This window comes from Podarcis raffonei, chromosome 10, assembly GCF_027172205.1.
Source record: "Podarcis raffonei isolate rPodRaf1 chromosome 10, rPodRaf1.pri, whole genome shotgun sequence".
Lineage (NCBI taxonomy): Eukaryota > Metazoa > Chordata > Lepidosauria > Squamata > Lacertidae > Podarcis > Podarcis raffonei.
Window position 1 is genome coordinate 36,724,871 of NC_070611.1, and position 12,160 is coordinate 36,737,030.

The 12,160-nt window shown below is 40.0% G+C and overlaps 1 protein-coding gene across 17 annotated transcripts in view; it reads right to left on the reverse strand.

Annotated features, from left to right (window-relative positions):
• PPFIA2 (PTPRF interacting protein alpha 2) overlaps window positions 1–12,160 on the reverse strand; it is a 285,944-nt gene that overhangs the window by 54,663 nt on the left and 219,121 nt on the right. For 13 of the 17 annotated variants that reach the window (XM_053406933.1, XM_053406935.1, XM_053406932.1 and 10 more), the window contains 5 exons: window positions 10,579–10,800; window positions 10,249–10,395; window positions 8,724–8,858; window positions 1,025–1,111; window positions 499–582 (listed from right to left, as the gene is read on the reverse strand). In XM_053406933.1, coding sequence (XP_053262908.1) covers window positions 499–582; window positions 1,025–1,111; window positions 8,724–8,858; window positions 10,249–10,395; window positions 10,579–10,800 — 675 coding nt within the window. Of the gene's footprint in view, window positions 1–498; window positions 583–1,024; window positions 1,112–8,579; window positions 8,642–8,723; window positions 8,859–10,248; window positions 10,396–10,578; window positions 10,801–12,160 lie in introns of those variants that run through there. The other 4 variants (XM_053406948.1, XM_053406938.1, XM_053406934.1 and 1 more) reach the window with 2 other exon arrangements.

The window sequence follows — 12,160 nt, forward strand, 5'->3', positions numbered from 1 at the left end:
GAAACGCCATTTACCTTCCTGCAGGAGTGGTACCTATTTATTTACTTGCACTTTGACGTGCTTTCGAACTGCTAGGTTGGCAGGAGCAGGGACCAAGCAATGGGAGCTCACCCCATCGCGGGGATTTGAACCGCCAACCTTCCAATCGGCAAGCCCTAGGCTCTGTGGTTTAGACCACAGTGCCACCTGTGTCACAGTACCCGTGGTACAGTAGTGCACAGCAAAAACAAATACTGCCAGAGGATAAAATTTATTAGCACTACTGCTGAAGCAAACATTTGCGCACGTTCAATAGCTGATAATCGTTCCGTTCATATTCATCAAGTCAATAAATAAATAAATATAAGCAATTCGGGGGAAATTCTGATTCTTCTCTTCCAGTTGAGCTTCTAGATATGAGACTCATTTTTTAGGTAAAAGGGGGACTATGTGAAACAGCGTGATGAATTTAACTTAGACGAGTCAAACTATAAATGAAATGATCAACAAAACACATACTCTTTGAAGCTCCTGGTTCTTCTCCTCCAGTTGGGCCTCCAAGTGTCTCATGCGCTCTTCAATGTTGCCATGCCTTTCTTCTGCCTATATAAAAATAAATAAACACACTTCTTTGAAACTTAAAGAGCTTTCTGAGCCAAAATCTCAATTTGTTTTAAAGAAAATGTAAAGCAAGCTACTACTAACTGCAAACTTAGTTTTCAAAAATAAATGTTATTCAAACAGGCAGCTGAACAGCATTGCTTGAAATGTGTCAGCTACAAAGGCCTGTTACACCCAAGCATCCAGCAAAACATTGGAGTTATTTATGAGCAATGAAATCAGCCAAATGTAACATGCAGACTGTGCATGGTTTGAACACAAACCTGCCATCATAAAATTGTAAGCTCTTTAAGCACTGAACCGCACAATGGTTGATTATCAATAAAAGAAATACATAAATTTTTAAAAAAGAGTTCTTAAAAATAAGAAAACAAAATTAGATGGATTCTATTTAGCAATAGAAAGTAAAGTCCAGTAGGACTACCTTCCTACGTATGGAGATCATTTCTTGCAGTTTAGCTTCCATAACATATTGATAATCATCAGATGAGGTAGAAGAGGTTGGATCAGACTAACAAGTCAAGGAAAAGGAGAGGGACAAAATTGAAAAATCAGAACTAAAGACACCAACACTGAACAGAACACAGCACAGAATGCTCAAAAGAAAAGTGTGATTGCAAATTTAATACTTTAACTGACAGAATTTTATGTAGAATAAACCACACTTACAATAGGGTGACATGAGGCAGTTGATGCGGATGAACTAAAAACAATGGGATGCTAAAAAAGCTAACAACCTAGGTATGGAAATTTCAGGTTAGTGATGGCTGGCTGGTAAGAATTACTCTTCCTCTATAGAGGGATCTCAAAGCAATTATGGCAAATATAAAGCCTGATTGGAATTTGGATAAACACAAGACCAGAACACAACTTTGAGGAGCCAATGCCAGAATTATTATTATTATTTTAAATAGACCATCCTACAATCTTATCATAACAAAAACAATGTATATTATGTTACAGAATATACTAAACCAAATGGGTTAGTCATGTCTAGAATAATGTTATGGTAGGTTGCCTAAGAGATATGAAAGCATATAACTAAAGGAAATATCATAACTCTCCCGGGCTTACTATGAAAGGGTTACTGAGTTTGTGGTGAATGCAAAGCAGGTGTCTGGTCGTTCCACAAGCTGCTCACATTATGTCTTGCTATGCCACTCTTTAGTTTAGTGAACAACGATCTGGACAAATGCTCAGTTAGGTAATGTATCACAATGGAACCTATGTTTACTGCATGTCCCATTAACACACACCATGGACTTCTAAAAAAAGTCAATGTGAATTACTCCTTATTTAACCCAGAATGAATAATGGGTTGTATCCCTGTTAGCCATACTCAGAGTAGACCCACTGAAATAAATGAACATTACTGACTTAGGCCTACTGATTTTAATGGGCCTATTCTGAGTATGACCAATTCTGGATTTTGGACTAGTTAACCCCTTTCAGCCCAAATTAAAGTTCATTGCAAACATTTTAGGACACAACCTGCAACCCTATCCAGCCATATGCAGCCCACCTGGACTAGGGTCTTCCAGGTCTTTGGCAATTCCCGTTTTTGTTTTGCAGTCCCAGGCAGGCCGCAAAAGCAGAAGGATTATCAGAGTACCCTGGGCAGATGACCATACATAGCTGATGGGCTGCATTTGGCTTGGCGACTCACAAGACCAAAGTCAAAATTAAGAGAAGACACTCTTTATAATGTGTCAGTATATGCTATAAGATAAAAAGAGCACTCAGATCAACATGAATATTTAATATTAATAAAAAAAGTCTCATCCAACGATTCAACACCTTTCCAAGCATAAAATGAAGCTGATAATTTGTTTGACAGTGGACTTTTTTCTTACCTGTAAATTGGCTGAGAGGTGTGCTTAAAGAAAGACCTCCCATCTATTCAGTTAAAACGTTAGAGCTCTACAAGCCCACAGTTGCTTCATTCAGTTGTAACGCTAAACCATGGTTTAACATAGAATGCACCTTGGTCCCCCTTCCCTATTCCTCCTTCCAAGGAAGACATCAGACATCATCTCCATTACAATTTACTGCAGGACAGCAGTAAGTTTACTCTGAACTCAAAGTTGTGATTAATCTTATCAATGGTTTATTGAAACAAGCCAGAAATTGGGCTGTCTTAGTAAACCATACTCAAAGTTAAGCACAGTTTGTTTGGGACTGGATATAATGCTAAACAGTGGTTAGTTAAAAACAGAAGCAACAGCTTCTTTTCGCCTCTTTGTAGCCGGAAGAGGAGAACAGGTGGGCTGAGGGGAAATCACATGAACCAAAGGCTCACCAAGGCTTGATCATGTAAGGTCAATATGTGCAACTTTTTTTCCCTTGAGGAGAAATGGTTTAAGTAAGAACAAAGAAAAATACCCCCTGAAGCTTACAGAAGAAATTTACTTTAAGGATAAAGAAAGGGTGAGGCTCAACATTTCTTTGTCCTTAGCAAAGGCATATAGGCCCTTATTGACTGCAACGCTGAAAACCTACAGGCAAAAGCAATAGCCACAAGAAACTGCATCTAAAAGATTTTGATTACCAAAATTGCAGCTAAGGTAGACATAGTGGTATAGCAGTAAAACTGCTAGCACATTTGCAAAGGCTAAGCCAGGTCTGGTCTGGTTTCAGATTGGATGGGAGACTGCATGTTGAGGTAACTGCATTGCAGAGACATGGACTAGGTGATCACTAGGGTCCTTTCTAACACTATAGTCCTGTGATTTTGCATTTTGAGGTAAAATCCAATAATAAGTGAACCATTTCAGTTCTTGATTTACATCATTCTGCACTCTGTGATCTTCTGGATCATGGGTAGGATTGGCACTTTATATTGATTGGTTGAAACTTAATACTTGATTACCTTAAAATGAAGCATTCACCCTGCACAGTTGGAAGCCTACTGGTCACCTGATCCAGTCTGCTAACTTTATTTCCACCAGGGACATTAGGCGAAATGCAAATAAATCTTCTTCTACCTTGGCTATGGGTCTTGATGGCATCCTGTTGGAGCATGAAAGATCTCATGTATCTCTGCGGAGTCCTGACCATTCATTTCTTGTCAGGAGACCATCATTCCTAGACTGCCTAGTACATAAGAACTATTCCTGGCCAACCCTGGTCAGCATCCTTGCTATCATTGTTATTCTTATGTTATGGATACAGCATTTCTAGTCTTTGGATGGGAGGAAAAGACCTCTTAGTCAGGTTGACAATGAAGTGCTGTTTTCTGATTTAGGCAAGACACAACTGAACATCATTCTTTCCTTCATTCCTGGGTAAAAGTCAACAAAGGTATCATTTGGGTAGGTTTCAAAAATAGAATCATCATATTTTGTAGGCCAAAGTGTGACACTAAGGCCACATCAAGAATATCCACAGGGTTGGCTGCTTGAAAACACGCAATACTGAGTGTGAATTAACAATGCAAAAATGCTTCCTGGGGTTGAGGCTACAGCTGGATAGGATGAAATACACTTCTGAAATGCTTATCGATGTTATCACTTCAGGATGAAAACTTTGCTCTCATCTGTTTTTAATGCAATGACTGAACTTCTCTGGGGTTAAAATGTCTAGATTGTCTTCCTTCTTTGGAGTCCCATTTAATTGGTCTTTGAATGCCTTTAGGGCACTTTGTGTAAGTCCAGCAGATATCTGGCGCTATCTTCTAGTGTCTAGACAGAGATCTCATTTTTGGAGTTGCACAAAAACTATTCTTAGAGTAACAACAATTTCAGTTTCCTTTGTTGATTGAGTTGATGTTCTTTTGATGCAAAGTGCTGAAAATATTCTCATTTTGAAATTGAGGATTACACTGAGTACTAGGGCTCCTCCAGATAGCCTATTTATTCAGGATTCATCCTGATTTGTTGCAAAAAGTTTGTGGTGGTTAGACTATGTCCAGTCTTTATTGAACATTCATTCTGATTTGTTTATGGGGTGGTTATATGACAAAGAGCATTCATTCTGCATTTGCTGGTGTTTACATATCTTCCCATTAATAATTTGCTTATCCCACAATTTTTAATAAATCTCCTGATCATTTTCCAAAAACTCAGTTTCTGTGTTATCTCCTTCTCTCTCAGAGTGGGGAAGTTTAACAGCCTCCCCAGGACATGAAGAAGACTGCAGATCATCCAAGTGTCCCTATTTTCCAGGGACGTCACTAATTTGGAGAAGCTGTCCAATTTTCTGATTTGATCCCAGAATGTCCCACTTTCCCTTAGAATGTCCCTATTTTCATTGGAGAAATGTTGGAGGGTATGGAGTTATCAGACCCCCAAGCCATTTGAAGGCGATCCTGTATAGGAAAGGTTTTTTAATAATGTTTTATAATATTTTTATGTATGTTGGAAGCTGTCCAGAGTGGCTGGGGCAACCGAGTAAGATGTGTGGAGTATAAATAGTAAAATTATCATTATGGAATGGGACGTCCCTATTTTCATCAGAGAAATGTTGGCGGGTATGAGACTGAAATCTGTTATCCACTATACATGCATATAGATCAGAAGCTAGGCCTCATGACTGGCTTTTGCTTTGATTTAGGGAGAACTGCTTGCTTGAAAAAGGAGGTACATAGTTTGTAAAATGACATTCCTCTTCAATGCGACTGCATTAATAATATGAAATTGATACTATGAAGGAGCAACCAAACTGCTGGTATTGAGATAAAAACAAAGTAGGCAGGCAGGAGGAAGGAGGTGCCAGTCTGGCAAGCTGCGTAACTCATCCCTTTTGTATCCTAGCAATTTCGCTCTGATTGTAGCAAAAAAGGAGGAAACACTATCCTAGACATGATGATTCCCTCCCTCTGGAACCTTGGAAGAACTCTTGAGGAGTTTTGCCTTGCAGCAATTTCAACGTGGATGTTTTTGAGCTGTTTACAAGAAAACATAAAATCCCTTGACATAGTGGGCTGAAACATGTTGGGCACTAATAAAAAGTGCATTTCTCTTCAGCATCTTTGATACTTTTTTTTGTCTTTTCCATTGGATGCTTCCTTGTTTTTGTTTTGTTGCACTATTGCTTCTTCGTTCAGGAACTCCCTTTCCCTGGAACTCACTGAGAAACTGGTCGCAAGCAACTTCCAAAAATATACTAAGAATGAGTTGGCTCCAGACTTAATCATGCTTAGACAGACTCATTAAAAACCAGTGTACTTAAGGTGTGCTTCAAGCTGCTTCAAGCATGACTAAGTCAAGATCCAATTCAATATATATTTAAATTTAGGGGTGCAGAATAGGTTTACTTTAGTTGAATTAGAATTGTTCATTCATTTATAATATATTTATTATTATTTGAAACACAATGTTATGAACAACACAAGCCTACTATAGAGTAGTTATAAGATGAGAAAATTCATAACATGGCTATAGTTTTACCAGATTACCAATACTTCCTAGTACAGGAGGTTCTTGTGTGAACTCCCACCCAATATTTAAGGACTCCTCCATTGACTTCAGTATCAGTGGCAAAACTGCATACACATCTCTTCTGTATCCACATCAAGGCGGCCCCCAAAACTGTAATCAGTGGGTAAGTGTGATCACCTAAGAACTGTTGATTGCACCAGAGGGAAAAACAAGATTTCAGATTTCATGTGTGTTAGACCAGTTTAAATTGATGTCAGTTTTCTTCTTGCTATGTAACATTTGAAATCTTATACAAATTGATCAACAGAAAATAATGTGTCAGAAGTAAAAAATCTGGATTTCTGAGCCCAATACATTAAGCATCTTTTTAGTAGAGTGAATTGTGGGGAGGGTTCCAGTAAAGTCTATTCTCGCTTTTATCCACTGTTTTTAGGGAAGAAGTCAGTTATGTTGATGAGCTTGCTTAAACTTAAAACATAATAACAGTAATACACTAGGACCCTTGATTTTCCCCTGATTCTGCCCTCTCTGCTGGCTTCAATGAAGCTGGCAACTGAGTTGGCCAGAAAACTATTTGGAGAGAAGTTAGCAGTGGGTTAAGGGCCTTGACTCAGTTGGGATGTAGAGTGTAACTTGCCTTTGACTCCCTCCCCACACACTAGGCAGTGCAAACAAGGTCCCCTGACTGGCATAGCAGAGACCAAGTAGGCTCTTGCTTGGCATTCAAAAGAGGAGGTCACTAGTGCCATCAATGGCTACAGATGTATTGTTGGCTATGTTTGGCTGCATTGCTTGTGATCTTGTTGTCCAAATAGTAGTTTTGCCCTCAATTAAGTAACATATACATTCTGTCTCACTCAGTTCCTGATATAAATTGCACAACACAATCTAGATGGAACACACAGATCATATATATCTAGTTAACAGGGAGACAACTGAAAAGACACAGAAGGGCTGGGATTCCTATGAACAAGCAATTTTTTTTCCATTTCTTCTCATCAATACAGAAATGATCATTCAAACAGGATAGAAATCTATGCAACTTATAATCATAGAGTGGTTACTATACTGTTTGGGTTTTTTTGTCTTCCCTCCACCCACCCAATGGATGAACATGGCAACCTTCCTTTTCTAATGTCACTTACAGTAGCTCTTATATTAGCTGACTACAGGACACATAAACACTTCAGTCTATGGCAGCATTGTGCGTGCTCCATTTTGGAGCTGCTGTGCATGGAGATTTCTCCATTTGTTCCATGGAGGGAGTGGGAGGAAAACACATCTAATAATTTTCTTCCCACATGCTGAGCTCTGCAGAAAAGACTTTAGAAACACCCCCAAAACCCACCTGTGTGCATTGGAGGGCCCATTCACAACATCACATTGTTAGCTTGGTGTGACTTTTTCTGAACACTACAAGGAATCGTAATGAAGGAAGAAGATATTCACCCATGAAACTACTTTAAAAAGGTAAAGGTACCCCTGACCGTTAGGTCCAGTCACGGACAACTTTTGGGTTATGGTGCTCACCTCGCTCTATAGGCCGAGGGAGCTGGCGTTTGTCCGCAGACAGCTTCCGGGTCATGTGGCCAGCATGACTAAGCCACTTCTGGCAAACCAGAGCAGCACACGGAAACGCCGTTTACCTTCCTGCCAGAGCGGTACCTATTTATCTACTTGCACTTGACGCGCTTTCAAACTGCTAGGTGGGCAGGAGCAGGGACTGAACAATGGGAGCTCACCCCATCGCAGGGATTCAAACCGCCAACCTTCCGATCGGCAAGGCCAAGGCTCTGTGCACATCCAAAAAGCATTAGAACAGATACCCACAGGAATGAGCCATTGTCTTTTGGTTTGTTTTTTAAAAGAAACATGAGAAGCATTAAAAAAATCCCTCCAATTTTTTGTGACTTTTCTGAGTTACTGATGAAAAATCTCTCTCTCTCTTATATGCCATCAAAGATTTTATTACTGTGCTCCAGAACACATTTGTAAATGCATTTGCACCCTATTCAGATATTGAGTGCCAATCAGTTCAGTGAGGAATGGACTTCCAACAAAGTGTGCATAGAAATGGAGCCTAAGTCCACAGGGGTGGGGAGGCAAGACAAGAGGGGTTTTAGGCATTATAAAGAAGAGCCAGCAGAATATATGTGACTGACATGTGCCTTTTCTTTTTGAACTTGTGCATCATCCAAACTGGCAACTTGTATATCTGCATGAAACTTGCGTGATGCTGCTTCCTATAGGAACATTCCACTGGGTATTTCTCCTGTCCATCTTATGCTCTCATGCAACCCTGATTCATCTGAGCCTGGAAAATAAAGTGTCTATTTTCTTTTGGTCTGTTTTAATGAAAGTGATCATTGTTGTTTCCTTGAATTAATGTGATGTGGAAAATCATGGAAAAAATTCAATGGCAAATAAAGTTCATGATTTTTAGCTGAATTGGATTAATCATAACTCTTTTATAATACAAAGTATTATAAAATAAACTCCTTTGGGATTTTGGGAGAAATGGACTCAAGCCATACAAGAAATACGAAGCATTTAATTAAGCTAAAGCAAATAACGTCGTATGTGTAATTAGTATTTATTTACGGTGCCAATAAGTAGAATCATCTTGTCCACTCCAAAACAGGGGTTTATTGCTGCTGATGGTGCTGAAGGAAGGGAAAAGGGATGAAAATCAATGTTAAAGGAAAACGTGTTTCTGAAATTCACCTGCCCACAAGTGTACAATACCTTAGTCAGGGCTGCGATTCTCTGAGCCAGTTCAGCTTCCACTTCAGGCAAGGTTTCAGCTTTCCGCATTGTTTGTTGCAGCTTTTGCTCAGCTAGTTCAAGCCGTTCCTGCAGCTGTCTATTTTTGTCTTCCATCTGAAACCCAGAAATGAGACGATTAAATAAATAAATAAAAGGCTGAATCAGGAAATTGCTGCCGTTCTCAGGGGATTGGACTTTCAATGGTTCATCCTGGTTGGCTCTCGAAGAGCAAATCTTCCTCAGTTTCTCAAACCCAACTGATGAAGCATGTAATGATTTATATAGAGATGTACTGAAGAAGTGTTAATATAGAGAGATATACCGAAAAAGCATTAATATGAATGAACACTACAACAAACTGGAAAGTTAATAAAACATATAAATAGGAGCAACCAGTAGCTTGTCCCTTGCTCTCATGAACCAAGACATATCACCTTCAAGTGGTTTCTTACTCTTATGAGCAAGAAACTTCCTATGGCAAGTTCAAAACTTTTTTTTTTTAGCACGCTCTTAGTTTACCACTGTAATGTTTCCAAGGGGTTGCTCGAGAGTAAGCAAGAAAATATTTCCCCGCTTGGTTGCAAAGCCTTGCTTTTGCTGCCAAACTAAACCTTATCTGTCCAGAGCCCCACTCTCCCGTGGCTGACTCAATCGCTGGCAGAATCCGTGAGTGGGCGGTTCTTAAACTTTCCCCAGCAAAGCAACTCCTTGACACCAATTCTGCGCCTCCCCTCTCTGCACGAATGCTTTCTGCGCAAGGAGGGCGTCGGTTGCGGAGGACCCCTCTCCTCCCCGCTTCTCCCAGGCACGGAGTCCTGGGACCGCCTCGCCACTTCCGACTCCTGCAGCTCCTCTCCACTGGAGGCGTGTTTACTCTCCTCAGTTGAAGAGGAACTGCTCCCCACGATCCCTGGGGGTTCTCTATAATCCATTTGGCTTTTCCTCTCTCCCTCCTGAACCAATGGCAGTTCCCTGACAACCACTATTTTAGGCTGTTTTATATTAGCAAACATAGCTTGCATGCTGCAGTCACAGATACTTTCCTGGTTGGCACTGCACATCATTCACCCTCCCCCAAAATCTACTGATGTTCAAAGTTTATGATCCAGCCTGCATAGTTCATGTGTAGCTCAGCTTGCTGCTATAAACCTGCCAGACTTTCCCTTTCTATCTTACCTTGATTTTCCTTCATCTCACCCAATCTGGATTCACTCCCAGAATCTTGCCATCCTGACTTGATAAGAGCCAGGTTTGAGAATCAGATATGTTCTAGCCTTGTCTTGAACATCTTAGCTCTGGAAAAAATAGATCCGGGCCCAAATCTGATCTATCTTTGACTTCTCTTGCTGGAAAGAAAAGTCCTCATTCCCTTTTGATCCAAATCTACCAATATTTGGATGGCAGAGTAAGATTACAGCAAGAAGACACATTTGCCTTTCTTTTCAGCTAAATGATGAGAGGACACTTATGAAGAGTCTCTTAGCAGTGATCCCAGATACTGAACCTGACGCAGGAGAGCTTCTTTGTTTGCCAGCTCATTTTCCAGCTTATCATTCATGTCATGTATGGAGGTGGATTCCCTCTGAGCACTTAGGTAACGCTTTTCAAGGGTAGTGATCCTTTCTTCCATGTCTTCCTTCTGAGCCATTGCCTTAAAAGAACAAACAATACATCAAAAGACTACAATTTACAATTGTTGCCAATATTCATGTAGCTAGCAGGAGGTCATTAGATGGCTTATAATCTAAACTCGAGTTTGAGGTGTACCAGCTTCAAAAGGAATGAATGAATGTACAGATGAACGAAAACAAATGGAGGTGGAATAATTTTTTACCTCCCTAATGTCCCTCTGATATTTGCTGTTCAGTTCTTCAGTTTTAATGAGGTCTTTCCTAGCTGTCTCTGCATCTTGCTCTACCTCCCCGACTCTGGAAGACAATCCAGCCAAGCGGTCCTTCATCTGTGCCATTTCATAATTTTGCTTTTCAAGAAGTTCCTGCAGCTCCACCAATTGGCTGGTCTCATCATTTGAGTCTATGGAGCCATTTGACAGACGCTATTAAGAAACAAACAAACCATAGACCACTCACATTAGCCTACTTTCACCAACTTAGTGAAGAAATGGAGCAAAGTGTATGAAATCAACAGGAATATACTGTTGGCACTTTTCCATATGATTCAGATTTCTACGGTGGTCAAGTCTTCAAAATAGATTGCTACTGCTTATCAGAAAAAGAATGAATGAAATCTTTATTGCTAAAAGCTATAAGCCATCACAATTTGACATAAGTTGGGAAATGGTCACAGTGCATGGGATACAAATAGTTGAATCAAAACTGAACAACAACAACAGGAAAACAGACTTACCAAAATGCAAAATCACACCTGCATAAGTTAAGAACTTCACTTCTCACACTTCCCATTATGATACTTGTCTTGGTACCTAGTTCTCAACTTACTTGCAGCCAAAGCAAATTTTGCAACTAGTGCCGTAATAAATACATTATTGCCAGCTATCAAAATAGAGATTTGCTCAAGTGGAGGTCAGCTGGAAAAAGAACCAAGGATGTAATCGAGGAATTTTTGTCTAGGGGATGTATATAAAGGGCATGGTAGCAAATAGTGTTGAATGTCCTCCACGTCTCCCGACTCACATATGCAGAGTCTTTGGTACACAGGGGTGCTATTAAATCTTCCCATTAGATAGGCGGAGAGCACACACTGAAAACGCAAAGCTGTGAATCCTTTATCAGAAAGAGAGACTAGGTGCCTAAAACGGCAGCGCTCCAAACCTAATTTAAATAAAGGAAAACTCACACACAACTATGTTCAAATGTCTATCCTCAGCGACTTTTCCCATTTCGATAAAACACATTAACTAATCAACTTATAATTTAAATGTCTTACATGTACTCCCTCACTCCATGTTGATTTTCCAATGTCCCTAATAGCACAGAGTTAAACAGTTTGCCTCTACGAGACCCCCTAGCTGGAAGAAGAGATGGTTAACTGAGTCTTTCAAAGCTGACTGGCTGTCTCTCAGAATAGGCCAACTGAGCTGAGTAGATTCCTCTTACTGGTGAAAGTCTAGCTTACTTTTGCTGCTTTTTGTGTTGCCCATTCAGTTATGACACTTGGAAAAGCCTGTGATCTTGTATATGATTGTATGTTGGCTAAAAGCCACTTAATACTGCTTATAGGGAAGAAAAAGAAGAGCTGTGTTGGATTGTGAGTCCAGTTCATTTTATTAGTACTTGTCTGTGGATTAATAATGCTTTATATACAGTTTTTCATTGGCCTCCACTTTTTAAAAAATCAGCACCCTAGTATTTCATATACAAAAATCAAATCTGACTATGTATCTTTTCACTACCCTGGTTTTTCAGTGTGGTGTGTTCTCCTGGCCACTTTATGGG